The sequence below is a fragment of the Arvicanthis niloticus genome, chromosome 8 (assembly GCF_011762505.2).
Source record: "Arvicanthis niloticus isolate mArvNil1 chromosome 8, mArvNil1.pat.X, whole genome shotgun sequence".
Taxonomy (NCBI): domain Eukaryota; kingdom Metazoa; phylum Chordata; class Mammalia; order Rodentia; family Muridae; genus Arvicanthis; species Arvicanthis niloticus.
The window spans coordinates 50,726,952-50,745,629 of NC_047665.1; the positions used below are offsets into that span (position 1 = coordinate 50,726,952).

The 18,678-nt window shown below is 42.7% G+C and overlaps 1 protein-coding gene across 2 annotated transcripts in view; it reads right to left on the reverse strand.

Moving 5' to 3' along the window:
• Nucleotides 1–2,338: 2,338 nt before the first annotated feature.
• Nucleotides 2,339–18,678, reverse strand: part of Larp4b (La ribonucleoprotein 4B) — a 79,766-nt gene continuing 63,426 nt past the window's right edge. Inside the window, exons 12-18 of one of the 2 annotated variants that reach the window (XM_034509879.2) lie at nt 17,658–17,764; nt 17,086–17,337; nt 10,797–10,842; nt 9,138–9,302; nt 6,898–7,022; nt 6,693–6,801; nt 2,339–4,847 (exon numbers count right to left, since the gene is read on the reverse strand). In XM_034509879.2, coding sequence (XP_034365770.1) covers nt 4,557–4,847; nt 6,693–6,801; nt 6,898–7,022; nt 9,138–9,302; nt 10,797–10,842; nt 17,086–17,337; nt 17,658–17,764 — 1,095 coding nt within the window. In that variant the 3' untranslated portion in view covers nt 2,339–4,556. The remainder of the gene's footprint in view (nt 4,848–6,692; nt 6,802–6,897; nt 7,023–9,137; nt 9,303–10,796; nt 10,843–17,085; nt 17,338–17,657; nt 17,765–18,678) is intronic. The other variant, XM_034509881.2, reaches the window with a different exon arrangement.

Below are 18,678 nucleotides of genomic sequence, written 5' to 3' on the forward strand. Positions count from 1 at the left end.
CAAACTTCTGTGTGCCAAACAAGGTTTAATCCTTGTCTATTTCCTCCGACCATAAAGAGATCATCTTGGTTCTCTGGTTGGCCGAGCCAGCTGATCACCAGAACCAGGCAGCCCACAGGGCTGTGATTACTCACTGCAAATCACCGTAACTCTGTTGAGGTTAAAGCTTCATTACACTTTATTGAGGTTAAGCTTCTGTTAAGTGGCAAAGCAAACCAAGTCACACAAACTCTCTAAACTTCTGAAGCCAGTGCTGTGCACAAAGAACGTACAGACTGCAAATACCAAGGTTCAATATTTATTTGAATATCCTACAATGCTGCCCACAACATACAGAAGAGGAAGCAGGGCAGTGGGTCTCATGGACATAAGCCCACCTTACATTAGGGGGCATACCTACCTGAACCCAAGGTGAGCAGCACAGAAGAAACTCTTGGAAATAATAGAAGATGGGCAAATTAAAGGGAACTATGTCACACAAACAAATGGAAAGCCTAGATAGGCCCAGGTATATGTACATGGTTAATGTGAGGGGATAGGCAGGTGGGAGGGGCGGGTCACAAATCTGGAAAAAGGGGACACACCACGGAGACACACTGGAAGCTGAGTGTGGTGATACACACTTACTTCTAGCAAGGCAGATCTGAGTTCTAGGCCAACCCAGTGGTCTACACAGCTAGTTTCAGCAGGCTAGTGATTCCCTGTCCCAAACCAAACCAAATCAACCCAAGGCAACCCAACCAAAAAGAAATGCTAGAGGGGGCTGAAGATGGCTCAGTGGTTAGGACACCAACAGGCTGCATACTTCATCAGTCACATGCTGTGGGCGGTCAGCTTAGGAGGGGCTGGATGACTTTAAAACCCACACTGTATGCTGGGGGCTCCAGTGTACCTTCTTCATGTACAGTGATGGGAAACAAACAGACCTTTAAAAAATGCATTCTTGAAGAAAATTTTAATTTAAAAGAATCAAAAGAAAAATTGAACAGTGCCTAAATCTTTATTTTTCATAACCTACATTTTTTCAAATTAGACAGTTTTACACAAAAATGACACAAAAGGAAACTTAAATTACCAATAGTTTACATGTAAGCTTGATTCCAGTCTTAATGAAAAGTAGAACAGAAACAGAAACCCTCAGGCAAGCTTCCACGTTACACTCCCGTTCTGTGACTTGCAGCTGTTAGCGCTCCTGGAATCTTCGATTGTCTGTTGCTTTCCGTATAACAGGCTACAAAGCACACAAACCCACAACTACAGCTCACTGAAGGGGACACAAAGACAGGTATGCACCATCAGTCGCCTGCTGTGACACACTGGACCAGTTTTTCAATATCAACTGCAGAAACCCTAATACAGCAATATAAGACTTTTTTGTTTTTTTTTTTTTTCCTGTTTTTTTTTATTTTTTCATTTTTATTTTTTTTTTTTTCTTTTTTTTTTTTTTTTTTTGCCACCCACTAGTGGCAACCAGTGATGCAATGACAGGAGGGATTCACAGAGACATCATGACACTGACTACAAGAGAGGAATCACTTGAAATTCATGTCTGGTGAAGTGGGGCCAGATTCCTAGTCCATATTTCCATATGATAATTAAGCATCATCACACAATTTTACAAGTTAAAAATGTCATTTGTGACTGTGGTATCTCTGATTCTATACCTTGAGATACTGAAAGGAATGAGTAAACTTAAAAAGTAGATTATGAAAACCACATATCACACTTGCTGTATGTGACGTAGCAAGAGTCTGCATGCACCCTCAACAGTTTCCTAGTTTGATAACTTCCATTTTTTTCTGAGTGGAAAACCTCAAAGTGTTCAGGAAGTCTCTGTTTTGACATTTTACAGCTATTTGGCATATCACCTTTGCTTCCTGAAAATGAGTGCTATAAAAATCACATGTGAGCAAGGCTTTAGTTCCTGATGCCAGGCTGTCACTGGCTAAGCAGTACTTACAGTGTCCCGACCTCGTGCATCTGCACACCTGCCCCTGCGTGCGGCCAGTGAGCTAGCTTTACCCTCCCAGCCAGCAGACAGCAAGCACCCACAGCTGGCTCTGCCTGCCACACAGGCTTCGTGCTGCAATGCTCAGCCTTGGGGAAAGGACTTCTCATTAAAAAGCAAAGATCCTCTGGGAGAGCACCCTTGGGGATAAAGGATGCTGACCATAATCTGGCCCCTCTTCCAGCAAAGATGTGATGGGAAGGACCCGAGGCCTCAGGCTCATCTTTCCAGATAGACAGTATCTGCTAGTGTGGGTTCAAGAGGCCAGTTGTTTTCGTCTTCTTCTTTTTCTTCTTCTTCTTCTTCTTTTTTTTTTTTTTTGGTCAGTGATCTGACATCTATAAGGAAATTCGTCCTATGTTCCTTTCACAGGCGTCTGAAACATCAGCACTGCGTTACTCCTATGTAACTGAGTGACAGCTGCTCTGAAGGAAATGGTCACGTGCATCAGGCCATCTTTGCCTCTGGCAGGAAAGAAATCACTTAACAGTATAATTGTAATTAGCACATTCTGGTCTTTCTTTCTTTTTTTGTTTTTTTTGTTTTTTGTTTTTTACTTTCATTGGAAGATCCTGCCAGTCTCTGCGCTCTATACTTTCCTTCCAAACCCTCACACATCACATATGATTAGTATGTACTTACATACTTTTAATTTAAGAGTATGAAAACATCCAAAGGCTTTTATAAGACTTTCCATTTCCCTTTTGCAGCAAAGAGGCAAAATCAGTTCAACACACCAGTATAAGGGGAAAAAGAAAAACCTTAACAAATTAAAATAATACTCAAACCACAACATTTAGTTTATCTACATCCAGCTCAACAGCAACATTTATAATATATCAATAATTTTTATCAGATTCTTCTCTGTAGGGTACCTTTCTCATATGTTCTGATTATTTACACTGTACAGGCAGAGCACACTCCCAAGTGCACAGATTTAACACAGTAGCGACTATTTGCATTTACAGGATTTTTCAACAATCTGAAAAAAGATCAACTGTTGAAGATCTGTAGGGATGTTACAAAAACCACTGGAGTTCTTGTACAACAGTATGCGTTCTCAGCAAAACCAACACCAGGAGATCCGCATGGCAACTGAGTAACCGATCCACTCCCGCCAACCCAGGGGCAGGTCTCCGTGAGCTCTAAGCTGTCTTATACAAAAGTTAAGGCAAAGTCATTTTCAAGTTTAAATAAAATTCAAGTCTTTAAATATTGGATGGAAATCATTTTTTTTCCTTAGAAAAAAAAGAAAAAAAAAGAAAAAAGAAACCAAAACAACCTTCAGTCTTGTTAAATAGCATTTTGTGGAATAAGCTGTATGGTTACATATAGCAGGAAATATTTTAATGTCTGCTGCTTAGAATACTTAAAGAAAAATTTTAGGCATTTTAAAACAAAATAATTTATCTGTAACTTTATTATGAACTTGCTAACTTGACTGCACTCTTGCTCTTCAGAAGTGCAGCGCTTCTGGAAACAATCAACAAGACCCTTGTCCTGGAGGTAAAAGAGCAAGGACTCTGTCCTTGCCAGCCAGAGGGGGACCACAGACAGCACTCTCTCATGGCTAGGTACTTCTAAATCCATGTGCCGATGCAGAGGTACAGGAAGACATCCACACAGAGCTGGCTACGACATGACTCTCCAGAGAGAGTGTAGGAGGGACACAGATAGAGCAGGCACTGGAGGATGGGAGCCAGGCAGCCCACTAACTCACAGGGACACACATCATGGTACAACTTCATGGTCTGACGTCAGTGGGCAGCAGTTTCTAATTTCATCTAGGTTCTATTCACAATGTGCTTTGAATTTATTTTACATAGTAGCCACTTGGAACTGGAGTGAGAGGCTGGTTACTTGCTCGCAGGACATCAACTCAAAGGTTTCAGGTCTTTCTAGGGTGCTCTTTGCAGGTTCATTCTGCCCACTAGATCAAAAAAGAACTGTATATACATCTGTATCTTGTTTTAAAGCTAGAGTTACCTGTTAGCTAAGGGTTTAGATGAAAACACAGCTCCTATGCCAGTTTGTCAGTGCCCTGACATTGCCAGTCCCTTGCTCTGGGAGGCCCAGGCTGCCTGCCAGTGCCATCAGCCCCCATCCGTCTGCTGGGACACCCTACCAATGTGTACTTGCAGACCAGCAGTAAAAAACAAAACAAAACAAAACAAAACAAAGTAGCAGAGTTCCCTTAATTTAGAAAAACTCATTATAGCTTTGCATTCAGAGCCACGTGGAGGCTTAATAAAAAATATCCATTTGTTAGGATAAATACATTTTCTATCCTGAAAAACATCAGACTTCTGTATCACCTCCAGTTAAGCACCAACCTAAAATAAGGTTTATATTATATAATTAAATCCTGAAAAATAGATTTTTTTTTCCAAGAGGGGGAAAATCCGACTCACAGAAGGAAGTAACTTGCAGGTATCCCACGGGCCCCACAGACACTGCAAGCTCCTAACCAGCGGCTCATTCCGTACTGAGTGGGAGAGCTTCGTTCGGTGAATACAGCTCTTCCAGACCCCTCCCAGGCATCCGGCTTTCACTGAGGAGACTTAGGAGGAGTGTTCTGTTCCCTGTTCAGGCGCTTGCCGGCAGCTGGAGGAGAGGGTCGGCGCCCAGGCTGCCTCCTCTGATCTTTGGGGATTCCAGGAGTGGACTTGAGGGCAGGGGGCTCTCTGTATCTCTCCACAGGCTCAGCAAGCTTCTTCTCCTCCTTCCCACAGGCGACAGTGTTTGGCTTTTGTTCTTTTGGGGGTTGCAATGGGGAGGAGGAAGCAGGCTCTCTACTCGTTCTCTGACAGATCTCTGCATAACTGGGCTTTCGCAATTCCTGGAAACATAGAATGTAGGATTATGCATACAAAATATCAGGGATGGATGCTCCTTCAGGGATGAAGTTATATAAGATAAAGCTTTTATTTTAAGTAAAATTTCATCTTCCTGGGTATTTTTACTTTTAAGACATCCACAAAATTCAATAGCGACTTCTAGCACGTCCATGACAGCTAGTGATCAGCATCAAAGCTCCTGCCTCTAGAGCTTGTGGACACGCATGCAGCATCAAGAATTCCCTCTGCTGGTACACTTGTAGCATCTGTTGACTTTATAACTATGGTGCTGGAATACATCAGAGTTTGGAGTTGCTTCAGAAGGAAGAAGAATGACTAAATAGGGGTAATGAAACAATACTGCTTCCTGGAGGAGGCCTGAAGCACAAATGCATTTTCTTGATTTTTATTAGATTCTGGCTTTTTATTTGTTTTAGATTCTATAAAGCAAAGATTCTATTAAAATTAATAATTTGAAAATACACATCCATTTTTTTTCTAAGCCAATCATAGCTGTCTTGAAAAAAATAAGTTTTTTAAAGACTAAAAAAAATACAGATATCTTTGGTTTAAAAAAAAAAAATGTCACTGCTCCCTTTCCTTGCAGTACAGTTTCCCTCTGAAGATGGAAATAACTCTCTAGAACAGCTAACAGCCAAGAAGGCATAGCAATAAGATGGTGACCAAATTCTGACAAACACAAAGCCTTAAAGCATTCTTGAGAAACATGCAAGACTACAAGGCTCAGGGAAAAAAGACGCAAACACCGGCCTCTCGTTTGATCTAAGTCAGGACTAGCGCAGGTGCTGTGAGTACAGAGAGCGGGCAGGGACAGTGTGGCACAGTGGTCGGGACATGAGCTGGCTTCACTCCCATTGCTCCTGCTTCCACATTCCTGAGTCTAACAGGGAGCATTATTGCGTAGCCATAGCTGGTCTGGCACTTACACAGACTTGTGGAATTCAATCTTCCCACTTCGGCCTCCCAAGTATAGAGATGCCAGATCACCAAGGACAGAAACTACTGCCTCACTGTGCATCCTTGGCTGGCTGAAACTTGCTATGTAGATCACAGACCTCAAACTTGCAGTCATCTCTCTGTTCCATCTCTCAAGCATTGGAACTTAAGGCCTAAGCCGCCATAGCTGGCAGAGTCACTGGGATGTAAGCAGGGCCACAGGACACCGTGTTGTTCTTTACGTCATTCTGCTTTATTCCATTCCTCGCCCTTTTTTCCTTTCATTCTTCTCTCATATATTACATTCTGACCTCAGTTTTCCCTCCCTCCACTCCTTCCAGTTCCCCCCTTCCCAGAGGATGAAGCAGCTGCGGACCACCTGTGCCCCTCCTCTAGCACCCCCATCTGTCTAAGCCTTTGAAGCAGATTTTTGTTGAGACAGGATTTCTCCGTGTAGTCCTGGCTGTCCTCAAGTTCACAAATCTACCTGCCTCTGCCTCCAGAGCACTTGGATTAAAGGTGTGTGTGTGTGTGTGTGTGTGTGTGTGTCTGTGTACCACCACTGCCCAGCTAATCTTTTTCACATATACAGCACACACAATAAATGCAAAAATTATCAAACTCTAGATAGGACAGAGCTGGGACCTTGTTACTATCTGAAAGACCCCATAGTGAAACAGAAGATCTCAGCGATTCGGTATAGAGAAATGAAGGCACACACTAATGGACCCCCGTCAGAAGCAGGACGCACATGGGAAAGACTCCATAGTGAAACAGAAGATCTCAGCGATCCAGTATAGAGGAATGAAGGCACACACTGATGAAACCCCCATCAGAGGCAGGACGCACACGGATGCCTGAGTGCTGGGGAGGGCAGGCGAGGCACTTACTGTTGCTGCTCCATTCACCTGCACGGATTTACATGCAGTTGTAGTAGGGGTAGAAGGGAGTCTGTCCACACTGGGAGTTTCCCTCGGCTTTTCTGCCACCTTGGGATCCCTGTGAAAATGCCATCTGGTTTAAGAATCACACTTAATATAACAGATCACTCATACTTGTACCTGGCAGAGGGGCTGGCAGAATACTGATACTCACTCGGGTAAATGGGCCGGGGAAGGGGAGCGTTCAAATGCAGCCGACACAGCACAGGGCGCTGGCATGGAGGGCTCTCTGGGTCCCGCTACAGGAACAGTGTTTGTGCTTGCATCTGTGCTGAGGTTCTGAAAACAGTAAAGTAATATTTAGCAGTTGTCAGATCTTTGCCCAAGAAGTTAAGGGTCTAACCAGAGCAATCTTTAACCCATCTCTGGAGACTGCTTCCCAAGCCCTACTGATTGATTCTGAATGGTGTATCCTTCCTACAAACAAACAAAACAATAGCGTGTTACCAACAACTGTCAAGTCACAGCACAAAGACACAGAGAAGCCTCCAACAGACATAGCTACACAGCGAGTCTGTCAGCTGCTACCCAGCACTCAGCTCCTTGCTCTTAGCAAATGCATTATAATTACCTGCAAGCTTGTCTTTTCAAGAAACAGCTCCCAAGCACACCTTACTCACCTGACGCTTCAGGGCTCCCCACAGCTGGGGTGGAGTTACCAAGTTATACCATGAGTCACACTTGTAACTAATATAAAATAAAGACTGACATATCCACACCTACATACATTTGAGTGCCCAGTGGTGGGAGGTAGATACCCACAGGAGCTCTCACCTGAATCCACAAACCACTCTTGGAAGCAGGTGTACAAAACTGCTTTACCCAATTTAATAGGCAAGAACACTAAGCTAAAACCTGAGTGAATCAGACACTACCCCATCAATGACTTGTTCAGTGCAGCCGTAACTCATAAAAGTGTACACATGCTATGCCAGTAACCCAGTATGTGATTTTAGGACAAGCAACTGGCTACAAGTTTAAATACAAAAAGACAAAATTTACTAATTGCTTTTCTTTTCAAAAAAGGTTAAAGTTCAAAGGTAAAATAAAGTATCGGGAATAAAGCAGATGGAACTGCAGCTTTGGGAGAATGGTACAATTTACACTTTGGCCTGGGTGGAGGCTAAAGACACTGAGGCTCTGCTGGCTTGAGAACCAGGTTTCTCAAGTGAAAGGAACCTAACACAGGGAAGCCAATGGCTTTCTATTTGCAAAAGCATGCTCACATCCTTCACCGTGTGTCAAACACCAACTCTAACACTCTAACATATGGCACTTTGCAAAGAGTCACAAACTCAGGTCAAGTATGAAGGGGCTAGGTGGCCTTATGTCTCAAGTCCTCTGTAGTTCCTGAAGATGTACCATCACTGGCAGCAGGCAGACTGTGTAACTTGACCACAGAATCAAGAACAGCTTTTCACAGAAACTCAAGTCCATTCAGAGCAGCCATTGTCTGTGAAGCTGGGAGACCTGCTAGTACTCTTATCACTAAGGGAGGAGGACATACTTGAACACAGGACTTCATGACTGTTGAAATATGTCACTTTCTGTTTTATAAGACAACTGGAAATTATTAGATGGATGTCAAGACGTACAATGTCCAAGACATCCCAATTCTAACATGTTAGCCCTTACTAGAAAAGTAAATGTCCAGACTAAAAATAGTAGCAATTAACACCCCAATGAGACTCAACTTTTACCTGACCTTAGTCTCAAGTGATTGTAGCAAAGTCATCTGCCCTAGTAACTACTGCAGCCACTACTGTGGCTCTAAACTCTGCAGTGGAGTGGTGTCCCAAGCTCTAAAGAAAAGACAGAGAGGTGATCTGAAGTACAGCCACAGTTTACCATGCAGCAGAAGGGACGCCTGGAACCAGGTCCACTCTACAAGTCCCCCATTGTGTGTCCATCTGTCCACATGTGTCCCTAGCACTGAGCCATACCTGCAGAAGTAGTCCTGGAAAGGAATCTCTAGTAGTGATGACGACTGCAGTCAAAAACCCCATTACGGCCCAGAGTTTACCTGAAGCCACTCTACTAGAGCAGAGCGAGCCCAAGCTTCTTCCTACATGCACTATGTGGATTACAAGTCTTATTTCTGCTCTAACTCAGATTCCTGTGTCTTATTCTGTGTTTTGTGAAACAAAAAGGCTCTGAATGTCAACAACAAAGATGAATCTAGGCATCTGTACAGCATAAGCTTCCCCGGAAACCTCAGCAGATGGCAAGAGAAAGGATGGTTTGGCCTGGCTTCAACGACAAACGCCCATCACCCAAACCTCGGACCTCTCCCCCGCAGTTATGCTCCCTTTCAATGTGTGTAAAGGACCTGGGTCAAGTTCTGACACCAAATTAGTGCTTAGAAAACATCAGCAACTGTAACACAGAGCTTACTCTTTCTTTCGAAGATCCTATGATCAAGCTGGAAAGCCTGTTTTCAAACAAGTCCTCTGTCTTCAAATTGCCTGCAGCTCCAGGTAATGGGGGGAAGTTGGACAGCCCCAGTTCGAAGCTTGGTGATGGAGGCTTTGGTGGTGTTGGAGACTGCGTCTGGCTGCTCTGCAACACAGCGACACCCCAAGGTCACACAAGTATGGAGTGACAAGGGTAGAATGCAAGGAAAGAATCTTCTTTCACATCCGCTCAAAAATTTATAAATGTTGCACAAATAATTTCTAGGGTCCAACTAATTTGAAATTTAGGCCAACAGGATAAAATGTGAGCAGAGTCTATAAGACGATGTCCGAGTTCAAACGTAAATAGTGGGCCACTGAGAGGGTTCAGTGGGTCAATATGCCTGCTGCCAAGCCTGAGGACCTAAATTTAATCCCTGGAACCCACAGAGTAGAAAGGAAAAAAACAAAACAAACAAACAAAACACTCATACAAGTTGTCCTCTGACTTCATATATATGTGAACTGTGCATATGCGCATATGCAAACACAATTACAAAACTTCAAAAGTAAGCAGTTAAAAGATATAATGCAACTAAGGTGACAAATAGAAGCTGCACTGGCAACCTTTTAGCTGAAGTCTGCCTGGCTATGTGCCCTTACAACTGTTCTTTTAGTAGCCTTCTTGGCGATCAGATCAAATGTGATCTCACAGAGCTTGTTTAAAAGTAACCCTTACCTCAAAGCAGTAACATTAGAATCCAGATAACATAAGAGAGAAGCCAGAAAATGCTTTCTGCTGAGAAAAGGGTGATGGTTCTCTACAAAAGGGAAGAAAGACATCCACACCAAGGTTGCTAAGATGTATGGTACAAACGAAGCCTCTGTTCAGAGTGCTGCAGAGGGAAGACAGGCTTGTGCTAGCTTGGCTGCTGCATCTAACATCCAAACAAACTTGATGTTTCCTATTAGCCAAGGTTTCAGCATCCACTGAGTCTGTTCCCCAGTAGTTGGGAGGGGAGCTCCTTCTTAGAATCCCTTTATAGTTACCCCCTGAGGACCTTTTCTGACAGCCACATGTAGACTGAACTACTCATAAAAGTGGGCTCTAACCTGAACTGTTCACAGCACCTCTATTCACATATTAAGGGAACACACAGAAACCAGCCAGTCATCAGTATTCCTAAAACTCCATAAGCCTTTCTTAATTAGGCCAAAAATGTCAGTTTAAGGATATCACCTTAAAGTTCTCTGCAGTGTTCCTCCTCACCTTAGTCTTAATCCACTTAATTAATGCTCATGCTTGCTTACTATTAGATTTAAATATCTTATAATGACAAACCTTTGGGGATAAGAGGTGGTTCTGTAAGGCTACTTGCAACTAAATCCCTAGCACTCATGTAAAAAGATAAACGAAGCTGTATGTCTGGAAGCCCAGCATTGGAGACAGGATGATCAAAGGAGCTCACTGGCCAAACAGTCTACCTGCAACAGTGGGCTTCCAGTTCGGTAAGACTGTCCAGAGACAATAAGGTTGAGAAGGATAGACACCTGAAGTCTCCTGGCTCTTATGTATTCGAGTGCATGGGTTCACACATTAGTGAGCCTGTGTGTGAGAGTACACACACATACACACAGACACACCACTTTATGTACTTACTGTAAACTTCTCTTCTCTTTTCTTCCGGTAGCCAAAGGAATTTTTCCTAGAAAAAAAAGCAGAAGACCTTTATTTTTCCCCTCACTTGAAAAGTTTGCCAAGCTTATGTTTTGTTCATGTACACAAAGCAGCATGCATCAACTCACTCAGTCTGTAATATGCTTACTCTTTCAGGAATAAATTCTGATTCTAAACATCAACTTTTAAAGGACAGTCAGACCCAGGCACTGCAGCATATGCCTGCAGTTCTAGTACTGGGGTGGCTGAGACAGGAGGCTAACAAGCCTGTGTCACACAACAAGATGTTCATTGTCTTAAACAAAATTCAAATGTTAAGAGGAAATCATTAAGTTAGATATCCAGAAAATAGTTATTCCTAGTAGCTACTGAGAATTTTTAAGATTTGAATGTTTAAATCACTTCAGCTGGAATGACGATATATATATATTCTAACATTAAACTATATAGAAACTATATACGTGAGCTATTTAAAACATGAGTAAAAAAACTATGATTATCCTTTACTGCAAAAGCCACATAAGTACCCTCCAACCTTAAGAGGCCCCTAAAAACTAAGCCTGCCTTCCCATCAACAGCAGCCAGACCCTGGGCAGAAAAGCTGAACTCTGTGCTCTGCAGCTCCACAGTGAGCCACTGCAGCAAGATTTATAGCATCCTGGATGAGTTTGTGTGGCCTAACAAGCCATACATGACTCTCAATGTGTAATTTTACTTTTACTTGTTTATCTCTTCTATTATTTCAACTGAACAGACTCCCCAAAGGAGACTCATTATATAAATGTAAAAGAACTTTTAATTTTTTTTATAGGAAAAATGGTTTTCCCGAAGTATTTTTATTAGAATAATAAGCTTGAGGACTGCTCTATAGGCCCTCTGGCTAGCCTTTAGGCTACAAACCTTTCTGACTCTGCAATGGAGCCAGGCTTTCTGCTGAGCTAGCCTAGTAGGAGCTAACCCCTGAGGAGAGATGAGCTACTGTGCCATAAAAGTGAGCGCAAGCAGCCACCTGTAGGAATAGGCCCCTTGGTCCCACAGTGACCAGGCCTTTGGGCACGAGGGTCCACTCTGAGTACCCGTGTTACAGTTGCTGCCTCAAGATGAGCCTACCATAAAGGCTCATCACTGGGCTGGTTTCCCTCAGGTGCCTATGTAGCAATGCCAATGTTGTCTGACACATGTCTTCCTGCCAGCCTATGGCCTCCCACAAACTGTATTACTGCCTTCAGAACACCTCAATAGCCTACTAGGAACCTACTGGTACAGTAATCCTGTAATAGCAGGACATCCTGGAACACATTATCAGTGTCCATCCCTCACAAAGTGATTGCAGAGTGAAGACACAGCCACAAGCTGCTGTCCACAGTGGATGGCTGTTGTAGCAGAGACACAGGAAAGGAGACGGTCCCAGCACCATTCAGTCTGCAATGGGGATACTGGGAACTCACATGTTTTGGACCCCACATGGGCATGCTTCTGTTCTGTGAACTAAGAGAGCTTCTACTGACACAAAGTCAAGATCAGCACCTGGCATTTGGAGCTTTTCACTCTACGGACCTTAGCATGCACAAGGGTAGCAGATACATGACCGAAGACTTGAAGATCCTATGGGAACCTTTTAGTGCCTCAGACCAACAGAAAAAAAGTTAATGGGAAACAAGCCCTCTGAAAAGCAGCAGAAGAAAGAGCTGTGAGCTCTGAGGAAGAGCAAGTCTTTCAGGAAGGAAGAAGCTCTAGATCACCTACCCCTCCTGCTTCTGAATACACCCTATGGACAGGGGACATATGATGCAGTAAGAAGGAAGCTACACACTAGTCCTGGTTCCATCAGTCCACAGCTCAAGAACAAGGACTGAGAGCTATATCCATTCATGGTTCAACAGCGGACATGGTTCATGTTCACTTTTGTTAGCAACATATTAGTGAACATATTAGTTTCTCTCAAGTTTCACTGGAAGTGTTAAGTCCTTACTTAGGAACATAACTCTTTTGTTGAGAATATAGTAAGAGTCTCCATTATCTGTCTGATAAAAGCATAAACCTGTTCCAGCAGCTACCTGAAAGTTCAAATACTGCCGGGAGAGTAACAGTGACTATGTCACCAAAGAAGTAGAGCATATTGGTTAAACAAGATGCACTCCAGGCTCGGCCCTACCTCTTTATTTCACTCTGTAAGGTAGCAAGGATTCTGCAAACATTGCTTTTCCTCTAACAAAAGCTCTGCTAAGCTTTCATTAACAAGTGCTAGAAGAACATAGGAAATTTACCCTTCAGCTTACATCTTTTTACAGTGTGCCTGTTGGATCCAGAAGCTCTGCTGCCTAGGCTCCCTTCTCTTAAGAGTCTTGCCTTTAAGAACCCCAATCCTTGGCTGCCACCTGATGTCACTGTGTTATTCAATGTTCCCCTCTTGATTTTTCAGTCTCCAATAACCCATTTGGTATTAGGAAAAAAAAAAAAAAAAAAAAAAAAAAAAAAAAAGGCTGGGATAGCTTTTTTCCTTGATGGCTCACAGGCTATTGTTAGTTCTATTAAGTCATGGTGCCTGTGGCCTGTCTCACAGTAGCTTCAAGATGCTGCCACCGTCACTCAAGACAGGAGTTGCTGCTTCCAAATTCATCAAGGTAAACTCTCAAACTGCACTGAAAGTCAAGAGATACTCTCCTCCTGTTCCATGCTGTCCTTCATGGTTCTGAGCATTTACAGGTAGCAGCCCTAGCCAAGCAAGAATTTCCATGCTATTTCCCCTACATCATTCACTTACTGTGTCTTTGTGCCACAATTTAAAAATCAGTAATATTTCAAACTTTACTGTGCATTTTATGGTAATCTGAGTTTTAAGATTACCACTGCAGTTGTTCTGGGATGTCAAGTTCACCATGTAAGATGGTGAACTTAATAGATGAATATGTGGTCTGGAATTTTATTGACCAGCTTTATATTTCCCTATTTCCTGGGGTACAACAATATTGAAATGAATTGTACAATGCCTTACAAGTGTTTAAGTGAAAAGGAGAGTCACATGTCTTTCTCTTTAAAAATCTAGAAATGATTAAGTTGAGTGGAGAAGGCACGTCACAGCAGAGGGAAGCTCAACAGCTGTCTCACCATCAGCCAGTGAATATGTGAGCAACAGGAGAGCCAACTGGCCTTCCTGCTGATAGAGGACATTCCAGTAACCCAGACAAAAGACCAAACCAGCCACAATATTCCCTCTTTTTAATCCTGTGGGAGTTAAGAGAGGTAAGGAAGTTGTAAATGCTGACAGAGGCTGGCATGTGACACACAGGAAAGAAGTGCCTCCCTTACACCAGAGCACAGGTGAAGTAGTAGGCTCTGAGGCAGAGGATGCAGAGAGGTAGCCAGAAGGCCCACAAGCGTGGTTCACCTAAGTCAAACCAAAGTCAAATAGTTTCCGATTGAAAGAAGGTACAATTTAGGACAGAGAAACAACAGAAGTCAATGCCTAGCATTGAAGCTTTAATGGCCCAGCTGACTCTCCACGAGGGACTGATGTAGCTTGCAACTATGACAACATGGTTATTCAATGTTTTAAGCAAGTACTGAAAATGTATTATAAAAAGTAAATGATTCCTTTCAGATTATTGTTTGTTGCCAATGCACCTGGCTATCCAAAAGCTCTGATAGAAACACAGATTAATAACATGTTAAGGAAAAAAAAAAAAAAACCTAGCAACATGCATTCTGCAGTCATGGGTCAAAAAATAATGTTAATTTTTGGGCCTTAGCATTCAACAAACGCACTTCATAAGGACTGGGTAGATGATGGTCAGTCAGAAAATGTTTGATGTCCAATCATCAAGACTTGAACTTGAGGGCTGGAGAGATGGCTCAGCAGTTAAGAGCACTGACTGTTCTTCCAGAGGTCCTGAGTTCAATTCCCAGCAACCACATGGTGGCTCACAATGATCTGTAATGGGATCCAATGCCTTCTTCTGGTGTCTGTAAAGACAGCTACAGTGTACTCATATAAATAAATCTTTAAAAACAACAACAAGAACAAAACCTGAGCTTGAGCCTCAGAACCCATATTTAAAAACAAAACAAAACAAAAAGCCACGCAACGGGACTAGAGAGCTGTTTTCTGTAAACTGCATGTCATGCAAGCATAAGGACCCAAGTTTGAATCTCAGGACACATAAAAGCCAGATGCAATCGCTCTATCTCTAACCCCAGTATACAAAGGGAACAACGGGCAGATCCCTGGAGCTCACTGGCCTGTAAAGTTTGCCAAACTGTCAACTCCAGGTTTAGTCAGAGACAAAGGTGGGGAGTGAGAGAGGAAGATTATCTCTGGCCTCTACATGTATCACTCAAACATGTATGTCTGTACACACATAAGAACATTAGAGACACCGGACTCCCCAAAATAAAAATGTCATGTGGCTATGTTTACAATTTTGGTATTGGGGTATTTGAGACAAGGGAAACCCTGGTGTCAACCAGCCTGGCCAGTTAAATGAGAGAAATTGTCCCCAAAATAAAGGGACATAGAACTTAAGCAAGAGCCAAAGTTGATAAACATGATACACATGTAGCCTGCTTACTCCCCTCCCTGACACAGACACATAAAATAGAAAGCTACACTCAGACACAGCAATCCTCTGAAAGAGAAAGTCAACTGAACACCTTTGGAAAGGACCCAGCATCTCAGGTGCTGCTAAAACACCTGTGGTTGGTAAGAGGCAGTCAGAGGGCCACAGTGACGGGTGTGGGCTTCAGGGGAGGAAGTGACTTCAGAGCGCTGGAAGCAGGATGAGACCTGAGATCAGCGGGCTTCAAGAGCCTCCTAATTGTGACCTTATCCACCCTTCGATGGCTGAGAGCTGCTTTGTACAGATCGGCAAACATATGATTTCTTAAGATAAAGCTACTAATGACTTGGATCTTCCAGTGGTATGGACGGACAACACAAAGTTAAGACTATCACTGGGCGATTAGGCAGCAGCAGGGGCGGAGATCTATGAGTAAAATAAGCATCAGCAAGTGCTTTTAAAATAAAGAAAATAGACAGCACTGTCTAAATCTTGGTCATCACACACTTAACCTAACCTTCAACACTCTGAATCACTCAGCACACTCAACAAAAACCTGTGTGGCTCACTTTGCCAAGACACCTGCTTTATTGTGCTGGTCTAGACCGACACCTGCTGCATCTCAGGTGTGCCTTTGGTCTGACTCTGTACCAAGAAAAAGGAATCAACAGTTTTAAGTTTCAATTGTCATTAATCATGCTACATATTTATGAATAGAAAGCTTAAGACTTTTTTCCATTTAAACAGTTCAAAATAGGTAAAAAGAAAAAGCCTAGGTAGGCTGAGGTTTTTGCTCAGCACCTATCAGAGGAATATGCTGACAGGCTCCATCACATTAGCAACTGGCCAGTTAACACTGGGAAAGGTGCGGACCCTGAGACCTACCTGTTTCTTTTCTAATCTCACTTCCTTAGAGGAAGTATAAACAGCAGGAGAGAAGACAGTGAGCAAGAAGGAAACCGCATTAGAGGCTAAAGGGAGAAGGAAACGGAAGTACAGTGTATGGAAACACCCTCGATAATGACAACAAACACCAAGACTCCAAGAACTACTTGCCCAAGAATGGAAATAATGTGGCAACAGGCACTGCTCTACGAGAGCAGCTTTTGTTTATAATTAAATTTAGTAGAAATGGAATTTAAATGCTGGCTTGTGTGGGTACACAACTCACATCTGTCTACTATACCTCAGTGGCAGCTCCCTCCTAGTTTATTTAATTTTGTGGAGCACTAAGCATCGAACCCTGGACCTTGTTTATGCTAGGCATGCACTCTAGAGCTGAGCTGCATGCCCAGCCCTCCTTCTTACCAGCCGTAAAGAAAGCAAGGCCCGGAACCCACGGGATACACCTTGGAGCCAGCCCAAGTCTGTCAAGGTCAGTGACCTAGAGGGCCGGGGCCAACTGCTAAGGTGAAACTAGATACAGGAAGAGCAGGTTAGAAACTGTACAGCTCCTAAATACTAGCTTAGTTTTATGAAAGAAAATGTCATTCTTTTAAGGAAAAAAAAAAAAAGGGGGGGGGGGGGTAAGCACTGAAGTCTGTGCTCTAAAACTGACTATTCTGAGGAATTAAGGGAAACATTTTATAGACTTCTATTTGATTTTTCTGAAGTGTATTACAATATGATTATAAAAATCTAAGTCAAAACTTAAAATATTAGTAGTTCATGATCGATACATGATATCTGTTTGACAAAGTATGTGAGTGACTTACCTTCCTCTCCCTAAACCCGGAGAGGATTCAAGACTACTTGGCTCCACACGCCCAGTTCCAATCTCTCTCTTGGCATAAGCTGAAGGGTTTTGTATTCGTGTTCTAGTTTGCCCTGCTTGCCTCGTCTGTGGGCTCCGGACACCATTAATTAATCGATCTGCAGTGAAGTTAAATATTGAAGGACTTTCTAGCAGCCCAGGCCCTCTCTCTGCACTAGGAATCGCATGGCGCAGATGAGACTTACTAGGATTCCTGCAAATGAGATGTTTGTATATGCTGAGTTATAAAGCAATCAAGGAGTAGAAAATGAACATGCTAATGTGAACTATGTATGTCAAGATCTGCTTCCTACTGAATGAACACATGGCAAATGCTGCCCCCAAAGCCTTCTCTGAAGAGAATCTCTTCCTTACTACTGGCATCCATTTTGGGATTTACTTTCGATCACAGTTTTACATTTCAGGTAGTCTCATCTCTGGTGAGCATTACTAGTGGTTACACAGATCTCTCCAGACAACCTGGAACACTGCAATATGAAGCTCATGAGCACTGAAAGCAACCTTAGAACTTGCCTGCTTCTAGGAGGATATTGTCTGAGCGATGTCAGAGGAGACGTTGCAGGTTTGAAGGTCGGAGATGTAAACCCATTTATAAATCCAGTACTTGGAAAAGGAGTTACCTGGATTAACAAAACAAAAACAAACAAAAAACAAGCATGTAAAAACATGAGACATGAGACACTTCAACTGGATTTACACTGTTGTATCTTGCTTGGGTAAACCAGATTGTGTCTTCCTCTTGCCAGAGGTGTTAATTCCATTTTATGCTTAAAAACAACTGCAGTGTAAGGGAAAGCTTACATTATTACTAAAGGTAATGTCTATCAAGCATGCAAGCCATGGCTATTGCTAAGAACTTTCTCCCAATCACATAATTAGTCCTTATAATGACCAAATGAGAACAGCAAAAGGACACAACATGGAGTCCTGAATATAGGCATTGCCTGGTGGCACTCAATTAAAATAAGTTACTACTGCCAGCACAATTACCCCCAATGTGGTAAGAGATAGATAGATGATCCTTTATTTTCAATAGCCTTAATAAAATTCAGCAAAGATCCCAACTTTAGGAATTCTCACATTCTTACTGCCCCTAACCATGCATGTGTCACCCCCACAGCTTTTAGCAGGGATATCTTCTCTCCACCCCTGTCCCTTTTCACTTTTTACTGTCATGTAAAACTTGCTGTAAACAGCACCCTATATTTTAGACTATAAATTTTTTTCCAAATAATAATCTAAAGTGATACAGAACATATAAATACAATAATATAGGTCAGGCCTTTAATCCTAGCACTTGGGAAGCAAAGGCAGGCAGATCTCCGAGTTCTGATTTTAAGCCAAGTCTACAAGGAGTTCCAAACACCTAAGGGTACAAAGAAACCCTATCTCAAAAACAACAACGACCAAAAAAAAAAACCCAAAACCAAAACAAACAAACAAACAAAAAAACCCAAAACAACCCAAAAACAAAACACCTACAACAAATCAGAAAAAAATGACAACAGGCCATAATGGCTTTAAGATTTGAGCT